This window comes from Musca vetustissima, unplaced genomic scaffold (assembly GCF_032173495.1).
Source record: "Musca vetustissima isolate MV318-11 ecotype Yass unplaced genomic scaffold, APGP_CSIRO_Mvet_v1 utg156878, whole genome shotgun sequence".
Lineage (NCBI taxonomy): Eukaryota > Metazoa > Arthropoda > Insecta > Diptera > Muscidae > Musca > Musca vetustissima.
Window position 1 is genome coordinate 44,701 of NW_026875271.1, and position 21,974 is coordinate 66,674.

At 33.3% G+C, this 21,974-nt stretch overlaps 2 protein-coding genes across 2 annotated transcripts; one reads left to right on the forward strand and one right to left on the reverse strand.

Annotated features, from left to right (window-relative positions):
* Nucleotides 1–5,669: 5,669 nt before the first annotated feature.
* On the forward strand, nucleotides 5,670–8,069 carry LOC133337747 (uncharacterized). Its single transcript, XM_061545951.1, has 4 exons — nucleotides 5,670–6,177; nucleotides 7,177–7,377; nucleotides 7,436–7,874; nucleotides 7,931–8,069. The coding sequence occupies exons 1-4, from the start codon at nucleotides 5,670–5,672 to the stop codon at nucleotides 8,067–8,069; spliced, it is 1,287 nt and encodes a 428-aa protein (XP_061401935.1).
* Nucleotides 8,070–20,892: 12,823 nt separating this feature from the next.
* LOC133337748 (pupal cuticle protein Edg-78E-like) lies at nucleotides 20,893–21,529 on the reverse strand. The gene is made up of 2 exons (XM_061545952.1): nucleotides 21,472–21,529; nucleotides 20,893–21,185 (listed from the first exon to the last, which is right to left on the reverse strand). Exons 1-2 carry the CDS (start codon nucleotides 21,527–21,529, stop codon nucleotides 20,893–20,895), a joined length of 351 nt encoding a protein of 116 aa, XP_061401936.1.
* Nucleotides 21,530–21,974: the final 445 nt, after the last annotated feature.

A 21,974-nucleotide genomic window follows, 5' to 3' on the forward strand; every position in this document is an offset into this window, starting at 1 on the left:
TACTATGCACATAGTCACCTTTACCTAATTATGTATAACTTCCACATCAGAGTTCATACAGCCATATAATTGGTATCAATTTGAAGGCCAACAACTCCTCTGAACATACTATAAACTTCTCGGGTCTAGGTCCTTCAGGGGCAAATATATATGCCATAGAATACAAATTTTGTCATTTTTCTCACAAAAGTTAGGGTCCATTTGACCCGCTAAATATTGACCGATTTTTATTAAAACAGGCATGCTTATTCGTTGACCCGATCCTCTTCTCCATGCAAATTTGCGGTGTTTGGGCCATAATTGCGGCCTCTGGAGCGACCAGAAAAAAACGACAAAAATATAGTTTTTGGTCCATTTCCCCTAAATATTAACCGATCTTTTCCAAAAACAATAGGGGTCTTCATTGGCCAGAACCCATCCTACATACAAAATTTCGTGAAGATTGGTATATAACTCTGGCCTGTATCGTGTTTACAAATTATAATGGACAGACGGACGGACACACATGTCTAGGTCGACTCAGCTAGTCGAGATATGAGGATCGGTATACTTAAAGGTGGGTCTAGGACCAATATTTCGCGGCGTTACAAACTTTTGGGGCTCAGCTAGTCGAGATATGACGATCGGTATACTTAAATGTGGGTCTAGGACCAATATTTCGCGGCGTTACAAACTTTTGGGGCTACACAAAGCTATAATAACCTGACAACATAGTTGTGTAGGGTATAATAACCCATTCGAAAGCTATAACGAATTTACAATGATTGTTTTAGATAAATTATGATTTAAGCATGGATTTAAATATATATTATTTTAATGTATATATAATTTTGAGTTCCTACATCTAGATTAGATCCGTATAGACTAATTTAAAACAGAAAAACCTCACGATAGTCAAATTTTTCAATAAATTACAGAGCTATCTTTAGATGGGTACAAATGTACCACCGTTATTGATCTACGTATAATTTTTTGGTTATTGACCGTAGGGTTAAAGTAGGTAGCTATGGAAATTTATATAAAGGTGTACTAAGGTACTAAATTTGGATTTCGATGAAGCTATATTTGACAAATTTTTCTGAAAGAGTAATAAATCATACCAAATTTAGTATAGAGCTAGATTTCTATTGAGTTCAGAATTTGTGTGTAGTGTTCAGATATGTAGGTAGTTTGGGAAATACGTACTATAAGAGAGCGTAAGAAAATATTTGAATTTATGGAATATAAAATTTATTGAACGCTAATAAATGGCAAAGATTTAAGAGTTTAATATTTGACCATGTAAAAAGTGACCGATATTAAAATTTATGCTATTTTGTGCATCTTCCGTTGTCAGGACTGCAGATACAACTTTGCCACCTGCAATTATAATGACATTGGCAAACCTATTTTCAATGTACAGTAGATATCGGATATAACCACATCTAATATAAGAAAGATTATCAAAAACACCGACCTTATACTTTATTATATCCAATAATTCCATATAAGAAAAAAACGCATATAAGAAAGAAATCTTCGGCTTTTTTTGAGTTTCTTATATCTGATATCTACTGTAGAACGTATTTGATAGATGGCATGTTGACGTACTACAAAAATCTCCTAGTTTTTACTAATAACAATTTTTCCTTTATGATATCAAAAAATTTTAAAAATGATAGATTCTTGCAGGACGGGAACAGACCAAGAGTGTATAATTGCTTTTTACTACTTTTTTATAGGTATTTTAGAAAAATAAATAAAATCTTGAAGTCGTTTAAAAATGAAAAATTTTCAATTGGTTCGAAAAAGACATAATATTCTGTAAAGGTGTTTTGAAAAATAACCATTAATAAGATTCTTATTGATAGAAATTCATAATAGATTTTTAAAAATTCACGATGATTTAAAGTGACATTGTAATAACGTGATATTATATATCACTTTAAAGAGTATTGTTTGGCAATTCAGTGTTATTACCTTAAGTTGTGAAACAAGGATACGTAAATATGTAGCAAGTCTGCATATGGCTGATACATCGAATTATCTTCGAAAATCTAAATAAGTTTAACCACTAATGAAGGACACTTACAAAGAGGTAGGCGGAAAGGAAGAACTAAAATAATATTAGGTTTGTTTCCTCGCATTGGATTTCGCTCATATACACTAATGCGCAAAATCGAAATTGAACCTTTCGTTCATAAGACGAAATAAAAATTCGAAACAAATAACAATTATATGCATATATTTTTTCATTTAATATAATATGGCGTTTTTTTTAAATGGACACCATATTATTACATAAATTTGACCCATGAGTAACACAAAAAACAATACTTTTATTATTAATTAACCTTAAACACTCAGAGAGAACCTCTCAATTAATCGATACATGTTAGTACAGTACGCATGCTGAACTGCGCACCACAATCAAAACAATTGCTGCATAAAATTGTTGGCCCAAATCGTGCCATTCAAACACCCAACACACTCACTCACATCCATGCTTTCTATTTTATATAGTAGATCCGTAATAAAATAAAGGATACAGAACGCCACATGCTCAGTTGCTGAACACATATCGTCGCAAAAGGAACCAAAATTCAAAGCAACCGAAGACCGTAAGGATAATTGTTTAAGCAAAGGATTTTCATATACTCACACACACAACCGCACACACTCTTACAACCAGGCGACATAAATACAGGCGTAGTATACCTAATAACACAACAAAAATGAAACTGTAATAACAACAACGACATCAACGCAAGCTAGCTGTAAGTAAAGCGTGAGTACCAGGAGCATGTTTTTCACGAAAAATAAAAATTGTGAAAATAATGGGGGTTGCCAATTCAACTATGGTGTATACTAGGTTAGAGAAGGGTAGTATCTTGAATGAATAAACAGAAACAGCTGGTGGGAATATCGTAAGTACACAGTGGTTATAGTTGGAGTTTTGTATGAAATATCTCTCGATATGTTGAAATATACAGATGTGGAAATTTGATGAAACGAGAAATAGATATAAGACCTGTTCCCATACTGCCGGAATATACTACTTTTTACTACGATAACGAATTTTCCTTTATGATATCGAAGAAAATAGTATAATCTGGTAGATTCTTGCACTACGGGAACAGACCAATAGATTTTTTTAGAAATATTTTCTTTTACAAAAATATTTTCTTTTGTAACTATTAGTGGAATTCGATGTATAATTATTATGTCTTTGACGAAATACTAATAAGATGCAGTCTTATTAAAGATTTCGTCACATTTCTACAAGTTGTTAAATTAACATTAATGAAAACAACAAGGAATTTGTTGCAAATATTAGGTTCGTTCGTTTACTCAAAAATTTGTTCAAATTGTTACAAAATGTTCTTCTCTAGATCTGTTAATAAGGTTACCCACCTAGCGAATGTCAGCTGTTTTTTCTCAAGTCTAAAGTCAAAACTTTGGCTTTGTTTACGTTTTCATAATTCTCAATAATGGATTTTGACAACAAACTTGAGAGGCAGATAATACCCAGCTGGTCTCCCTGGTCGACCTTATTTATAGGCCTTAGTTCTTCGTTTACCCAAAAGTCCAGAAAAATAATGTGAATTGAGAGAGTAAATTTGACAGTTGTGTTACTGAGTATTTGCAAATTTTTACAGAGAAATTTTACACAGTAAGAATTTTATAGTCACAAGATCTATTAATAAGGTTACCCAGCTAGCGAATGTCAGCTGTTTTTTTTTTCTCAAGTGTAAAGTCAGTACTTTGGGGTTTGTTTAAATTCACAATAATAAATTCAGAATAATGTATTTTGAGCCACATATTTGTTTGTATTAATCAGCTGTTTTTTCTCTCTTGAGAACGAAAAATTCGTATTTACTCTCTGCTAATTCTTACTGAGTAAATGTTACTGTGAAAGTAAACGAACGAACCTATTAGTAGATAAAATTTGACAGATGGTCGAATAAAAAACAGTTGTTTTTGTTTTGATATAACAACCGGAAACTTGGACCAATTTTGATAATTTTTGGTGGGGAGGTTTTTTACTCAAAGATCGCCCAAATTACAACATAACGGTCAATAAGGTTCAAAATCGTGACTAAAATACCTCCCAAATGTTGGTATTTTAGTCACGAGTTTGAACATTATTCTAGCGTTATATGGGGGTTATCCTAAAAAGTGGTCCAATATTGATTATTTGTAGGAGGGAGATTTGCTACCCAAAGGAAACTCTAAATACTATATTATATATGATTAGGTAAAAAATGTGCAAATAAAAACTCCAAAATACAGAATATTGGGGGTAACGTTCGGCTACCCCCAAACATGAACTAATAATATTGATTGTTTTTCGTAGAGAGAATTTGTGCTAATTACAAATCCCTAATTTCAAATTACAACCAATTGTGTCGAAAAAGTTGTTCAAAAGCTTTAAAATGTTGGGGGTACCGCTCTATTAAGGGTCCCCATAAAAAGTTGACCAATATTGCAAAGTTTTTGTAGAAAGATTTTCAATCCAAAACACGAAATTACGTCCAATTATGCCTTAAAATGTCGAAATGTTGGGGGTATGATTATATAGGAGACTATCCTAAAAAGTGGACCAATGTATATCTTTTTTAGTATCCGATGAATACCTGATACCAAATTGCAGTAAATTATGTTGAAAACCCCAAGACCTCAAAATACCCTATATAATCCATTTTTAATATGAAACATCCTAGGAATAATAACAATGTATCTGCAAAATTGCAATGCTCTATCTTCAATATTGCGAGCTCTATTGCGATTTTAACAGGCAGACGGACGAGCATTGCTAAATCGACATTGCATTGCATTTTATGGACTCTCAGGTGAATCTTTCGATATGCTGCAAACAGAATGACTAACTTAATATACACGTCACCTTCCACCAGGATATCAAAATGCGCTTGAAGTTTTTATATATGTATAAACAACACGCCGAGTTCTTACTTTGGATACTTATATCTCAGCCAAATTTAATTCGATCGACTCGATCTACGCAAAGGTGTTATCGTTTGGTCATATTTACATATCCTTTAATTTTAAGAAGTAGAATATATTAAATTATTTTAGAGAACCCTTTATAATAGCATGCGAAGGACTATTATATCTTTACTAGATCTTAAAACAGATATACAAATAATTAAAAGACATTTTTTTATTTCATTTTTTTTTATTTTTAATTCATGCTATAAAGGAAAAATTTGAATAAATAGTAGATTCTTGCAGATCAAATAAATATACCTATCTATACATACATAAATAATAATGTATTACAATAGCCCAATCACATTTTTCCCTTATCTTTTCCTAAGGGTGATTATTTTCTCGATTGGAAAACACTGTGTGCCTTCGATTCGGTAGTATACTCAGTTTGCATATGCGCCGTGGTTTCGCCTATGCACCCAGCTCAGCTCATACAGCAGTGGCCCTGCCAGTCGATTGTGTTTGCGTGTGTCGTGCAGTTGTCTAGTCGTTTCGTTATTCTGTTATTGTTTGTTATTGTATTCGGCTGAAGTAATTGAAATGAAATTTCATTTGCGTGTGGTTACAGGTCATCAAATGTTTTGAGAGTTAATGCTGATAACCGGGAAATTGTTTATAAACGACCAAAGAAAGTTTAACAATAAATAAATTGATTTTACTATAAAATATACAACTCAAACATGAGTTCCAAACAGAGTGCGCGTTTGAAAACTAAACGAAAGCCGGGCGACCCATGGGTATCGAAAAATCGTGTTCTCAACCCCACCAAGTCGAAACGCAATTGCCCCATATATCGCAATCCAAATTTCGATACCGATGAAACAAAGCTGCTGATACAATTGTGGGGTGATCCCAAGGTGCAACGTGAACTGATTACCACACACAAAAAGCATTTGGTTATTGCTCAGCTGGCTAGCAAAATGGAAGAGTACGGCTACCATCGTTCACCCGAAGAGATAACGACGCGCATCAAGAACATGAAATGTTTCTATAATCGTTTGAAAAAAGAAATGGAATTGAATAAGGACATGGATCCGTCGTGGCGTCATTATGCCGATATGGATGCCATTATGACACGGCCCATATTTAGTGTACGTCCGAATGAGGTACCGGCACCGTCGCTTAAATATCTAATGGAACAGGAGGAGGAGAAGAGAAAGGAACGCAAGCGCAAAGCAGAAGAAGAGGGTGAGTTTTTGTCGGAAAGGGGGGATTTGTTTTGCAGCGTATATTTTGGGTTTTAATATTACAGACTGTGGTTCTAAGGATATAGGTAGTATATTAAGATAAGGATATAGGTAGTATATTAATATTAAGAACATAGGAGCCATAGTTATTCGGAACTATTCTATTATATTTAAAATATATTGCGCCTGTAATCCTGAATATTCTGAATATTAGCCATTGCATGTTTATGTTTTGTTTATTATTATAACATAGTGGTTGCAATGTTGATTCGATTCGACACATAATAATAATCGAATAATAATCGATCTTATTAATCGAAATGTCTTGTTTAGTATTAAACGTAACGTAAGCAGATTTTCTAATCGGCAGTTAGATTGCGTTAGTCCTACACTGTGGCTTAAAAGGTACATACAAAAACGTTTTTTTTTTGGACCCGGATCACCCGGGCATATTATAGTCCAATTCTGACTCAAATGATAGACTATTCTTTGAGCTTTCCAAAATGGTGTCATTTGTGGATATATTTATCAAAAGATATGGACGTTAGAACCTGACTGCATCTCTCAAACGGATTGAGATGACCCCACCACTCAATATAAAGGTATTTCCGTATTAACGGGTATAACTGGATCAAACAACCAGATACGCCCCCCAATAATATATCCCAATAATTAGGTTAATAAAACCTACATCTAGAAAAAATGTAGAAAAAATCTGATCGTTTTTACTAGACTAGATAGATCCATGGTTACTTTTGAGAAAATGCATAGAACAACTTTCTGAGTCGATCTATTCATATCCGTACATCTGTCCATGGTTCTCATTGTGCACTTTATAGGGTAGCTTCAGTTTCGGGGTAGACCCCCTTACTTATTGTAATATTATAATCCACGGGTTTATGACCTATACATGTGTGTACAAAATTATACAACACCAGGATATGTATTATAATATTGTATATGTATATGTTTTTAAATATCGACTATCTACATCCTTTAGGCATTAATGTTTCCGAAAGCGATGATGACATAGAAGATGTTTTAGCAGTACCAGCTGCTAGAAGAAACTCAAAGAGTAATGAACACGATATTATAGAACCTCATGCTGAAATTGAGCTTGATGAAGAAACATTGGCGGCAATTGAGAAAGGTGGAAACCAACATAATAATAATAATAACGGAAACAAAGGAAATAAAAACAGTAAGTGGATATACCCAACATAATATTAAGCAGACATTAATGTTGTTTCATTTTTTAGAAACTAGCCAAGCTACTGATGATGAAATGATGATTAAAATAGAAATAGAGTCTGAAGAATATTTAACAATAAACGAACCTGAAACACCAAAAACGAAAACGCAAGACTTGCAAAAGGGACAAGCCAATGATGAAGAGCTATTGGTGCCCAAAGTTGAACCTATCGATGTCGATGACGAGGAATTCCAATGTGAGAGTAAAACAAATTCGACCTCACATTTAGTAAGAATCTTAAATAAACCTCAAACACAGAGCCACACAACCAGCACAAGTTCAACGGTAACACCTGTGACACCATCTAAAATTTCGGTAGTATCACCGACGATTCTCATGCCATCAACGGGTCAAGCAACAACAGCAACTGTTATGAATACCCAATCACCACGTCCAATGCAGATTAGTGGTAATCTTCAAGCGTTATTGGCATCTTCAACGGCAAGGCAGACCGTAACAGCAGCCAATGGCATGAAATTCATTTTAGTCAACACAACAGCAGATTGTCGTGGACCACAAATTGCAACAACAGCAGCAACATTGCCAACAATGGCTCAGAACAATACAACGCAACAACAAAACAACAATTGCATGCCACAACCGCAGCAGCAACAGCAGACGAAGAATTCTTCGCAGAATAATACCGCTAATAATAGCGGTATTAAAAATAATTCAGCACGAAAGCGTATTTTGGAGTCCACATCACCGGATAGAGATACATTGAGAAAACGTGAATTAGCAGGTAAAGTGTTATTTATTTTTAGTTTGTTGTAGTATTTCAATCATATCCCGCGAACACAATTTCGAATTCGGAGTTTTACGAAATTACGTTACGTACGTACGTAAATAATTACTGAGTGATACATTTCGTAATTGTTATCGAAATGTATCGACTTTTTCGATAACAATGTAATAATCAAAAGACATTGAAAATGCGAATACAACAAAGTAGTGCAATACAAAGAAAAGTGTTTGTTGACGAAGAGTGTAATAAAAGAAAATTAAAAAAGAAACAACAACATAAAAGTCAATCTGCGATATATTTTCAATTTTTGCAACATTAAACAAATGCGCTGAATAAAAATACTGACAAAAGATTTCAAATTTATCAAGTAAATAATAGCAGCAGAAATTACCTTTCCGGAACTGACCAACAATTAAATACCCAGTTTGATCCTAGGATTGTTGTTAACGCGTAACAGCTCAACTGTATTGTGTTAGGAATGTAGTGGAGTGCACATTACATTTGCATCTTCTTAACTGATTATTGTTGTAATAAATATTAGCAAACATTATTGACCATCAGTCCACTTCATACACCCTCCACTGTATGGGAAATATTCATCCGTATGTCCGTTTGTTGAGTTTTGGACTTTTTTTATTATTGTGGAGCAAATTAAGTTTAGGTTACTAAGCCTGGGTTAAGAAGTAAAGGCGGAATCCCGCTTAGTGATGAATTTTGTCATTCCGTTTGCAACACCTAGAAATATTCACCAGGGAGCCTATAAATTATATACATATATTCTTGATCAGAATAAAATTCTATGTCGATTTATGCCTATCCATCTGTTGAAATAACAACAACGCAATATTTAAGATAGAGTTTTATAATTTTGCCCATACGTTTCTATTACCACTAGGATGCTTGGTATGGAAAAATGGGATATATCGGATTACGTTAGCTCCTATATAATGGTAACCCCAAATATTCGTTATTTTAGGAATTTTTGGCATATTTCTCCACCGATTTGGCTATTATTTGGTATTTTGGATTCTCATTAGGTCACACATTCTCCTACCAAATATTATCAACACTGGTCCACTTTTTAGGGTAGCCCCCATATAACGGCATCCCTCATTATTCGGTATTTTGTGGTCTTTGGACTTGTTTTTCATCAGGATCGGCTGTAATTTAGTATTTTTGATTCACTTTGGGTATCAGATCTGCCTACGATATATGATTAATATTGGCTCATGTTTCCGTCTAGCCCCCATATAACGGTACCCCCATATTTCGGTATTTTGAGGTTTTTGGTCAGATGTTTAAATCTAATTGACTGTAATTTGGCATTTTGGATTGTGGTAGTAAATCTTACTACAAAAAATAATTTCTTTTGGCCCACCTTTTAGGGAAGACCCCTTCCCAAACTTCGGTATTTTGGTGAGCTTGAGCACATGTTACAATTAATTATGAGAGCAATTTGATATTTTGTATTCACATAGAGTAGAAAATCTACCTACCAAAAATTATCACTTACCCATGTTTCCGGATTATGGGTTCCGCTATTTTGGTGGTTTTGGTCACATTATTTAAACGAATTCGCTCTAATTTGATTTTTGAAATTATCATGGGGTGTCAAATCTTCCTATCATAAATTTTCAATGTCAGTTAACGGTTTGAAATAACTCCCATATGTCATCCTCCCATCCTTTTTCGGTACTAATAGTTATTTAACCGAACTCTCATGTAAGTGGCTATAATTCCTGGTGAATTTAAGGACGTTTTACCTGTTCTTTTCCAAAAAATCCCTCATTTATTTTTGTTGTTTAAAAGTATATCTTCTCATCAATCCGATTGCACAGTATTAATATATCGGCAGATGAGGTGCGATGTATGCCTAACACAAAACGATCTTGATATTCATATTACTTCTTAGGGGGAGAAGTCTTCCCTGGGAATATTGAAAGTACACGTCCAGAGAGTCCAATATCGTTCTACATTCGATACTTTATTTTGTGAAAGGCCAATGTTTTCGATCATATTCGCACCAAACCATCATTGCCTATGTCATTTTCCGACGTTGAATATGTTGCAAAATATTTCAAGAGTGGTGTTTAGTTAAACAAATTATTCATTCTTTTGAAGATATTTCTGCGCTTGGAGTTGTCAGAGTGGTTTCTTTGTTAATTACCAAAAACATTATTATTCGTTGATATGGCTGTGTATTCAGAAGAATGTGAAATAAAATTAGAACCTATGGAGATAATGGAGGCAAATGGTAAGTCAATTTAATCAAATAAATAGTTAATATAGTAAAATGACTTTTGATTTTAGTTAGTCAACTATTTGAAAAAAGGTGGAGTGTTAGTAGCCGTAAAAGCGCAAGCCGATGGAATCCGAACAGCGAGCGTGCTTTTTTGTTAGTATGGTATGCGCATATGGAACAACTACGAGGCTGCAGAAAAAATCGCCACATAATGCAAGAAATGGCGGCAGTATTGCAGAGCCAAGGTTTCCGCTATACGGCTGAAGAGTTGAAAACAAAAATGCACAATCTGACGGCACGATACAAGTAAATCGTAATTCGTTTGTTATGTATGTTAATGGTAATACATTGTTATATACATTTTTAACAGAAAAGAAAAGCTGTATATGACAAGTACTGGCTCTCCCTCAGATTGGGAAATTTTTGAAGATGTTGATAAGCTATTGGATCCAGAAAAGTGTTTCAACCCTGACGATATAACTATTGATTATGTTCAAAGTAAGTAATAATATTATGAACTCTTCAAACTCTTTAAGCTTTTAATGTTGTCTTCTTTCAGATGAAGAAACCACAGTCACAACTGATGTGTCCAATAACCATTTTTCTTCTCCTCCTCCTTCTTCTTTATCACAATCAATGTCGCGGGAAGAATCATCTGAAATCCCATCAAATGATCCAATTGAATTAAAAATTCCCAAAATGGAAAATGTAGAAGTTTTTAAACATTTCGAAAATAGTATAGAACAAATGCATAATGATATGAACAAATTATTAGACATTGAAGAAGAAAAGAAAGAAATATTGAAAAGTTTTGTTAATCGAGAAGCGGCAGTTCAAACGGCTCTTATTGATTTTTTAAAAAAATCATAATCATAATTTTTTAGCTGATTTTCTTTTTATATTTTTTTTTTTGATTCATATATTATTAATTTGACCATTGGACTTTTTAATTGGAGAGTACAAGAATGTTTTTATATATAATTTTTATTTATAAAAATAAAAATAATTTGGTATTTTAAACAAAATATATATTTTTTATATATATCTAATTATTAGCACGGTTTTTAGTTAATATTGTATACAGGGAATTTATTTTATAAAAGTATATTATATATAATTTGTTTTAAATGTATCAGTATAAATTCAAAAAAATTAAGAAATAATATATGCAAAATAAAATTAATTTATATTAAGGAATTTTTATTATAAGGAAGTTAATATTAAAGATTTGTTTTCATTTTTTTAATGAACGACATTGTTCAAATAATTATGTAAATGAAAATTGCGTGGTGTCTATCTAAATGAGTACCATTTAAATTTATATTTTGGTATTTTGTTCATTGAGCAATTACCGCTACTCTCTGGTCATCTGGAACTAACTGCCGAATTGTTGTTTGCGAATGTTACGGTTTGGCTGAGAAGGTTCCTGCGAAGTCTTACGGTTTGGTTCGACATTCGTCCTTCCATTGATGGTCTTCCCACTTGCCCTCTCTGGCGCTACCGATACATACGAAACCGAAGGCAACGGCAGGCTACTGTTCCGAAGTCGATCTAATCCCCTTTTCAGTCATAGGTTGTGAGGAGGATTTGAGTCCTGTAGTAAAAGCTACCACTGAATTCGCTGCATGCACGATTTTTTCTTGTCTTCTTTCTTGTACTCGCAACGGATTTTGATTTTCTTTAGTCGCCAACTTGATAGAGGTTTCGACATTGGTAGCCACTGTACACGAGTTGAGAACTCTTTCGACCACAAATTCCCTTGAGATCTTGTTTGAAGAGTCTCGTTCGTCTTCTTCCTTAATTCGCGGGTTTCTCGACATATCGTTGATATAATAGATTGACCATCGATACGACTGCTTGTCCATTACTTCATTGATTTGTGGAAATCGACAATCTAAAATAACTTTTGTCATGGCTGTCTGTCCCTGAAGCACAGCCTTGCAGTCGACGAAAACGTGGAACTATCCGTTTTTTTTTTTCAATTACATCCATGCCTATAATGGGTGACGATCCTTGTTGAATAAATATGTGACACAATTACTTAACGTAGTATCATATATGGGCAGGAATGAATGGCAGCACAACTCGACTGTATGCTTAGAAGAGAAATAGTTCTCGCAAGACAGCAACACCTAACTCATCGAAGGATTTTTTTGTTATACCCTTCACCACACTGTGGCACTGTGTCTTTGTGCATATGTTTGTAACAGGCAAAAGGAAACGAGATAGACACATGGTTCCTTTTGAGAATATGCATAGAATCACTTTTTAAGTCGATTTATGCATGTCCGTCCATCCGTCTGTCTGTCGATGTTAAATTGTAAACAAAGTACAGGTCGCATTTATGATCCGAATTGGATGAATTTTGGCATAGCTCACTTATTTGGCCCAAGGACGAACCCTATTGAAATTGGAAAAAATCGGTTCAGATTTAGATATAGCTCCCATATATATTTTCGTCCGATTTAAGGTAAATGGTGCACGAAAGTCCCTAAATATCATTCCATTTGCACGAAATTTGGCACAGCGTACCGAATTTAGCCTAGAATGATATGTGCTAAGTTTCGTGAAAATCGGTTCAGATTTAGATATAGCTCCCATATATATTTCCCTCCGATTTAAGGTAAATGGTGCACCAATGTCCCTATATATCTTTCGATTTGCACGAAATTAGGCACAGCGTACTGAATTAAGCCTAGAATGATGTGTGCTAAGTATCCTGAAAATCGGGTCAGATTTAGATATAGCTCCCATATATAGTTTCGTCCGATTTCATGTAAATGGTGCACCAAAGTCCCGAAATATCTTTCGATTTGTACGAAATTTGGCACAGCGTACTGAATTAAGCCTAGAATGATGTGTGCTAAGTTTCCTGAAAATCGGGTCAGATTTAGATATAGCTCCCATATATTGTTTCATCCGATTTCATGTAAATGGTGCACCAAAGTCCTTATATATCTTTCGATTTGCACGAAATTTAGCATAACGTACTTAATGGAGCCTAGAATGATGTGTGTTAAGTTTCCTGAAAATCGGTTCATATTTAGATATAGCTCCCATATATTTTCGTCCGATTTTAAGTAAATTGTGCATTAAACTCCTCATGTTTGTCAGATTAACATCAAATTTTGCACAACGTACAAAATTGAGTATAGAATAACGTAGTTGCGTTTTCTAGAAGTACAGACATAGCCCAACGGATGACAACGGATATTTCTTTGAAGTCTATTTACATACCTTTGTCCCATTGCACAGTTGTCGCAATCACAAAATTTTTGGCCAAAATTATTTTTTTGAAGTTTCATATTTTTATATTTTTTTTGCGCGGAATAATAAAAAACACTTCACACCATCCGAAAATAATTGGTTTTTCTAAATACCATTAAAAGCCGCTCGTTGGTGTAATGCTAAAGTTGAAAAATATTTGTATAAAAAATAGAACAGACTGTGTGCTGTAAATATATACTTTTTGGTGTGCTGTGTGGTCGAATGGGTATACGAAATTCAGACCAAAGTTATTATGAATCTGGAAGCTGATAATAAGTGCTTTCACAATATATAAAGAAAGAACGAAGAAATTTATAATATCTGGGTAGGGAGATAAAAGATTGTGTGTATATTGAAAATTATTTTTTACAAATATTTTTGAAATCTTCTTAAACTTAAAAAAAATGTAAAAATATCGTCTCCTCCAAAAAATTTTTGGAAGCTGGCAGGGGTATGTACTATCATATTCAGATGAAATATTTTGCCTTATTTTGCCTTTTTTAGAAAAAATGTATTTTTCTACTTTAAGTTGAGTGAAATTTTTTATAAATTGATGTTTTTATTGTATATAGTATTGAACTGAAAATGTGGGATAAAGACAAAGTTTCATCCGATTTTTCTTAAAATTGATATTTAAGGTTTTAATAGTATAAAAAACATTTCTGCAACATTTTTAAGATATTTTAAAGATTTTAGCGATATTATTTAACCGATTCGGCTCTAACTTTGCATTTCGACTTCATGGAAAGTATAAACTGTTTGTACCAAATACCATCTGATCCACTTATATCATCTATACGCCTAAACGCCCACTTACAAGAAAGAAAGCGGTTAAACCTGCCATCTGAAGTAATCGAATTGTTAGTTTGTGAACTAAACGATGAATTACGGCCCGCGAATGATACTGATTGTGATGAAACCACAGATGAAGAATTCGAAGAAGAATATGGCGATGAAAATATAGTTCTGGAAAACGAAATATCTACATATATTCAATAATTAATTAATTTAAAACTTAATAGAGTTCTTTTATTTTCTTTACTTAATAGTATAAAACAACCTTCTTAAGCCTGTTTTAAGTCATACTTTTATAAAAAGTGTAAATTTTGAATTATGTTTACCGCATTTCATGGTTGTACTAAAACATCACATTTTGTACTGTAACATTTTGTATGCCTTTGCATATCTAAAAACCTAATAAATAGTACTATATTGTACCTTATGATTGCAGAAACGCGTTTTAACGGATTTGCAATAAATATTAATATTATTATAATAAATATTAATCTATTTATAAACGAAATGTATACATTATGTTGTATTAAATAATTTTGGCCAAAAAAAATTGAATTGGGACAACTGTGCATTGTAACAAACGAATGACACGTCTAGGTCGATTCACATTTAGACAAATATCACTTATTTTATTTCATCCAATTTCATGATAATGGTCCTGTTTAATATACCCTTAGTGGTGAAGGGTATCATATAGTCGGCCCCGTCCGACTTTACTACTTTCCTTACTGGTTTTTAAGTTGAATCCATATGTCATTGAGACAAAGGTCTTGGTTACAAAAACTAGTACTGGTTGAGGTTCCCATATATAGTGGTCTCATCAGTTCAAGGATCATTTGCGCTAGGTTATTTCATACGAGATTCTTTGACTGTCCGTAAATGCTTATTTATTGATCCTTCCACTTACTACAACCGGTGAAGTCATCCGATACCATTTAGCAATGCCGGCGACTTCTTCAATAGCCAGTTATCCAATATGTTGACACTTCCCGTTTTAATTTCATATACCTATATTATTCCGTATACTGGTGAATTGTCAAATCACTCCACTCGGAAACAAGGGTTACGTGTTGGGTTGTTTCAACAAATGCCAATGGTCCAAGACTGCTGCCCACTTAGATTGTTATCGAACGAAATCATTGAATTTATCGAACAGTTTTGACAAATCAAACTTGAACATCATCACTATATTCCAGTCATCTAGTGATGGATACAGGTAAGAAACAATTTCTTTATTTAATTTGTTTAATGCCATGTTCTGACGGGCATCCGAACAACGTAGTTCGCTCTCAGAATTACGTACATGAATTAACCCGTTCATACAACACTATTCATAATTCATATCATCAGAGTTTTTTATTTCAAACTTTTTGTTTCTTGTTTTACACCAAATATGTAACATATTTTAGTGAATTACATAGGGATCTAAATAGAAAAAATAATTCTCTTTCTCCTGACTATAGTATGAACCCATATCTATTTACTTTTCATTCATGTTTTCCATTTTTTCTGAAAATTTGTTGTTGTTTTTAATACATTTTTATATTTTCTCAATTCAAATGTCACATACTGTCACAAATAAAATTTTGGAGAATTTTTTGTTTGAGTTGCCCCACATTTGTTTCTTGTTTTGTACGCTAATTAGAACCAAGGGAAAAGAAATGCATATTGCATTATGTAGAAAACAAAATTTACATCCTGCTGCATATATAAAAACTATACAATTTTTTACTTTTCATTCATGATTTTCAATTTTACTGAAAAAGTTTGAAAATTTCATAAATATTTTCAAACTGTCAAAATTAATTTATTTTCGATAAATACTCTCAATTGTTAGGGATGGGACAAATTTATTGGTTATTCAGAGAGTGATTCGAATTGAACAACGTACAAAAGTCGGTGTTCGCTCAGACAATTTTGTATGGGGAACTAAGTAATTCCTTCATAATTAAGGGTCGAACAACGAATGAGAGAGCGAACAACGCTCGTCTGGACATGGCATAAGACAATTTCATAAAAATACAATTTCTCCACAGCTATCTAAATCCCAACCAAGTATATCTAAGGATTTTGAAGAAGAAAAAACACATTAAATAATAAATCAAATTTGTTTCTTTCATTACAGGCATTAAAAGTACTCTACAGCGACTGCTAAAAGCCAAAGAAGAATCTAATGAAATGGCCGCACAACGTTTGGCCCTCGAACGTGAACGTTTACAATTTGAGCGAACGATAGCAGAAAAATTCATAGGGATATTCGAACAGAATCAAAAAATTCAACAACAATTATTGCAACAACAGCTGCAACAAAATCAAGCCCAACAAAGGTCGACAACAACAACGCAACAAATATTTACAACAGCAACAGCCAATCATCCTGCAACAGCTACTCTACAAAATCAAGGACAACAAATAATGATACCGCCTAAATTGTTAATAACCACCATGGTACCATCGTCGGTGGCCACATCTACGTCGGCTGTCGGTACTGTTGTAAATACAAAAGTTCGAACAACAGCAGCAACAACAACAAATGTGAATAATTTACCAAATAATGTTAGTATTAGCGAACAGCCATTATTAATACCCAAAGAAGAGCCTCTCGATTAGATTTAAAGCAAAATGTCTGGAACATTTATTTACACATATATGTATGTAATATGTTAGAATTAGATTATATTATTAGTACATTAACTATTCCATATACATTCCACGAAAAACACTTCTGCAATTTAATTTTTTTTAATTACTATGAATTCTAGTCATTATTTTTTAAACTGTTAAATTTATTCCTTTTTAATTTAACTTATATAAATGCAATAAATAAAAACTGAATTATAATATTTAATATATTATAATTATAATAGCAACATCAAGTTGTGGAATACCCATTATTGTTCTGATTTTAGGATGTTTGAAATTCTCATTTCATTTAAATACCTCGGAGGCAAACAGTCCAATGTGTTCGTCCAGTAACATATTAGCGTGATGATTGTAAATAATGGAAATGGGTAAATGTCATTAATGTTCGTTGAAGACTTTATGTTCTGTGTATTCATATTTAGCTACTAATCTAGTTCCCTTTGGTTATCAAACTTATATATGAAGAGTAAGTCAAAATTTACATTGAAGATTATTACAAGGTATGATAAAAAAATTATTATTATTTAATTATCTGTAACTAACTTTGGATGAAAGATCCCTCTGTCGTAGAAACGATGCGTCAAGGTTGTTGTTGTAGCAGCCCTATTCATTTTACACAATGGGCTAAGGTGACTCGCTGGCCCCAGCTATAAGTTCCGCTTTAATTTCGATATTATTAATTTTTTAACGGAATTTTCTCATGGAATGAGCTGTCATTTGACATATCGAATTCGTGGTGAATAAAAAATAAGCAAAAAAGTACCGTTTAAATTTTCCAACTAGATTGTCTGTAATTTGTGACACCATTTTTTTTTGGAAGCATAACAACCTGTTATCGCTGAATACCATAACATAGTCGCCATATAAATGTTGCGATTGACTTAAGGGAACACCCCCCCCCCCCCATTCTCGATTTTAATTTTTCAAGATTTTCAATGGGCTTGTTAAGGTTTGTAACTTTACACATATATAATTGAAGATTTAAAATAGAAGAAAAATAATTTACAAAAAATTTTTGTTGTTGTTTTGTTGTTGTTTTTTGTAATTAAAGAAAAGTCCTTAATTTTGATGGCGGGCACGATAACCCCTCACTGGAACATCGGAATCAGAAAATTCCAACGGTGTTAGAAAGATTACATGTCTGGCTCTCGTATGAACTAGGATTATTGACTTCGCTCTAAAATTAACAAAATGGAGGACCTTTGAAAAAATATTTTTGGAAAATCGCCGATTTTTTACCAAAAACCAAGTTAAAAAATAAGGAAGATCTTCACCGATTGGCTTTATCCTAGTTCATACGATAGCTATACACTCACAGAGAAACGTATAAAAAATTGAAATCGATTGGGTTATCAGTTTTTGAGTGCCCGCCATTCGCAAAAAAATGTTTAGAGAAAAACGCGTTTAAAGTTTGAGAAGCCCTTCAGCCGTCACTTGATGCTGACACAATAATACGGCTATATCTTCAAGAGTTCTTGAGATTTTCATTTGAAATTTTGTAGGCACATTCTATAACTAGTGTAGATTCGAATTATATCAACAAAATTTTTGACCCCGAGAATGGGGGGTCCCCTTAAGGTATTTTGAATGCACCCCATGTGGTGGACGGTATAAATTTTTCGGCCAGGCCAAACTTTTTTTAATTTAAGGTAAATACATACATATATAAATTTTGATTTTGAGTAAAATACTTGGGGAAAAATTAAATTTCTAGTTATACGAAGTGTCATCTATATTTGAAACTATAATATTCACGGTAAATAAAAAAGCAACTCTACCAAAAATGTTATTTCTAAGACAACCACCACCACACTAAAATTGCAAATGATTGGGTTTTTGTATTTTTCAGTAGATGGCGCGATGTTAGGACATTAGAGAGTCAAAAATTTCTAATCGATGGGATATGAGCAAAGAAGTCAAACGATTAAGCGCTATTATAAATTGGAAATATATATGGAATATCATTTTGAGTCCAGATCATTGATTTTATTTAAATTTCACATAAATTGTACCTTTTGAAACAATTGTCCGATTCGTCTGAAAAAATCGGCATTATGAACTGAAAATATGGTTCAAAAATTTTGCGTTCCGCAACTCTATATTTATGATTAATATTTCAGACGAATCGGAGAGTTTTTCAAAATATAAAATTTATTAGTGTTCGCAAATCAATTTTTTTCTCAGCAAGGATCGGGTAAAAGTAAAAAAGGCCGTTGAAAATATATGAATATAGATTTCTTGTCAAATCTTTTGAGCGAAATTTTTGTAGAATATTTTGAGGTCAAAACAATCTCGTCTTGTGGTATTTAGTTTTCAGTTAAGAAAACAAGGAAGAAAACTGAGCACAAGGGCTCAACATGGAAGGATGATAAGTTTTGCAAATATATTCCTCATTTGTTTTGACTGACGGCATGTGATCTCAATAATAGCCTGCAATAACCGCATACAGAGATATAAAGGATTTTCTTTATGTCCTTTAGAGTTATCAGCAAAAAATTAATCACGCCATAACTTAAAAATCTATGACCTATGGCGAATTTGTCCTTCGGGGACTTCAATATACTCACCAAGGGCTTTCATATTCATTTACCCTTCCTCCAAATAATTATTTGTTTAAAAAAAAAAAAAAAAAACAGTAAGGAAAGTAGTAAAGTCGGGCTGGGCCGACTATAGGATACCCTTCACCACTTTGGGTATATTCCACATATGTATCCTACCAATTTCATGTCAATATTCCTTCGAGGAAAATTTAAAATATGCCAACTTTATATATAAGTGAACCGACTAACCCCAATCCATACATATGCCTTTCTACAACCTATGCTAAATTTCACTTCATTCGGACAGATACTTTGATACTCCACTAACATTAAATCGGGCGAAAATATATATGGGTGCTATATGTAAATCTGAACCCATTTTCACGAAACCTAACACATCATTCTAGACTTTATTAAATACGCTATGCCAAATCGAAAGATATATAGGGACTTTGATGAACAACTTACATTAAATCGGACGAAACTTTATATGAGAGCTATATCTAAAACTGTACCGATTTTCACGAAACTTTACACACATCATACTGCACACAATTTAGTACGCTATGCTAAATTTCGTCCAAATCGAAAGATATATAGGGACTTTGATGAACCATTCACATTAAATTGGACGAAAATATATATCTAAATCTGGACCGATTTCAGGAAGCCTAACACACATCATTCTAGACCTAATTAAGTACGCTTTGTCAAATTTCGTGCAAATCGAAAGATATATAGGGACTTTTGTACACCATTTACATTAAATCGGACGAAAATATATATGGGAGCTATATCTAAATCTGGACCGATTTTCAGGACAACTTAACACACATCATTGTAGACCTAATTCAGTACGCTGTGCCAAATTTCGTGCAAATCGAAAGATATATAGGGTCTATGGGGAGCTATATCTAAATCTGAACCGATTTTTCAATAGGGTTCGTCCATGGGCCAAACAAATGAGCTGTGCCAAATTTCATCCAATTCGGATCATAAATGCCTGTACTTTGTTTACAATTTAACATGGGCAGATGGACGGACATGCATAAATCGACTCAAAAAGTGATTCTATGCATATTCCCAAAAGGAACCGTGGGTCTATCTCGACTATATTTGCCTGTTACAAACATATGCACAAAGACATAATACCCTGTACCACAGTGTGGTCAAGGGTTTAATAATGGATACTTTTTTAACACACCTCATGCATTTATAAAAATATAAACAAACTAAATTTGATATTCAACATTAGGATGTGTACGAATATATTTCAAAGATTTCAAAATGGCACGTGGAATTGGTGGTGGTGTTGGCAAATGTTTACCAACCAGTTGGAAACCATTTCTATCAGCAGTATAGGAAACTTGTAAAAGCTCTCTCTCGGGAGTATAATAAGCATAACCGCCGGAGGCATATTGGCCACCAATACCATTTTCTATGGCACTGATGCCATTCGATGTTTCATAGTTATATTCGTAATTACCCTCCGATCCAATTTCGTTGTCATATTTTGTTCGTTGTCCTTTAATAGGATAAAAAGAAAACAAAAATACAACTCACAAATTTGTTAATTTTTAGTGATGAGTTCGGATGAGGATCTACACCAATATTATTGAAATATATTCTGTGTGTCGAATATGAGATTATAGCATTGAATTTTATAGCAAATAACCAATCAATCATTTCATAGCAAAAATAAATCAATCAGTTTTTTGGCATTAAAATTTAACATAATTTAGCATATCATAAAATAAAAAAAATGTTTTCATTCATGCGGGCTAGTGTGAATTAAGTGATATCATATTCACCATTGACATCGGCATCTTTGCCATTTAGAATTTGATTTATCACCGGCTTGCTGCTCATTTAACTATCCAAGTTCATTTGCCTCATATTTTTTTTTTGGTGTGTGAATGATGTCGGGGATTGTCTTTCCGAATCCATATGATATTTATTGCTACCATTGATGGACCGTTGGATGATTCGCTTTCTATTTTGAGCCGTGGGCTAAAATACCTACTGATACTGTGAATTCAAGGTTATTTGAATCATTTAATAAAATGATATCGATCGATTGCTCCAATTTGTTGTGTGATAACACTTAATTAGCATTTATATTTGTTTTAGGCTGGTATTTGAATTTAAATGTGATACAACCACATATACAAATAAAAAATAATATTTTTGTATGAATATGGTGTTTTAGTAACGTGTAAAATGTAACCATGGGTCTATCTCGTTTATTTTTGCCGCTGCCAAAGATATGCTTACTTACGTACTTATCTGGTTTGTGACAGAACGTTTGTTCTAT

What these genes read in the sequence shown, in the direction of transcription:
- LOC133337747 (XM_061545951.1), top strand. Translation starts at nt 5,670, where the DNA reads ATGAGTTCCAAACAGAGTGCGCGTTTGAAAACTAAACGAAAGCCGGGC. An exon ending in AAACAAAGGAAATAAAAACA is followed by an intron (nt 7,378 to 7,435) that starts GTAAGTGGATAT and finishes TTCATTTTTTAG; the next exon opens with AAACTAGCCAAGCTACTGAT. An exon ending in TTGGCATCTTCAACGGCAAG is followed by an intron (nt 7,875 to 7,930) that starts GCAGACCGTAAC and finishes ACACAACAGCAG; the next exon opens with ATTGTCGTGGACCACAAATT.
- LOC133337748 (XM_061545952.1), bottom strand. Translation starts at nt 21,529, where the DNA reads ATGAGCAGCAAGCCGGTGATAAATCAAATTCTAAATGGCAAAGATGCC. An exon ending in CAAAGATGCCGATGTCAATG is followed by an intron (nt 21,186 to 21,471) that starts GTGAATATGATA and finishes ATCCTATTAAAG; the next exon opens with GACAACGAACAAAATATGAC.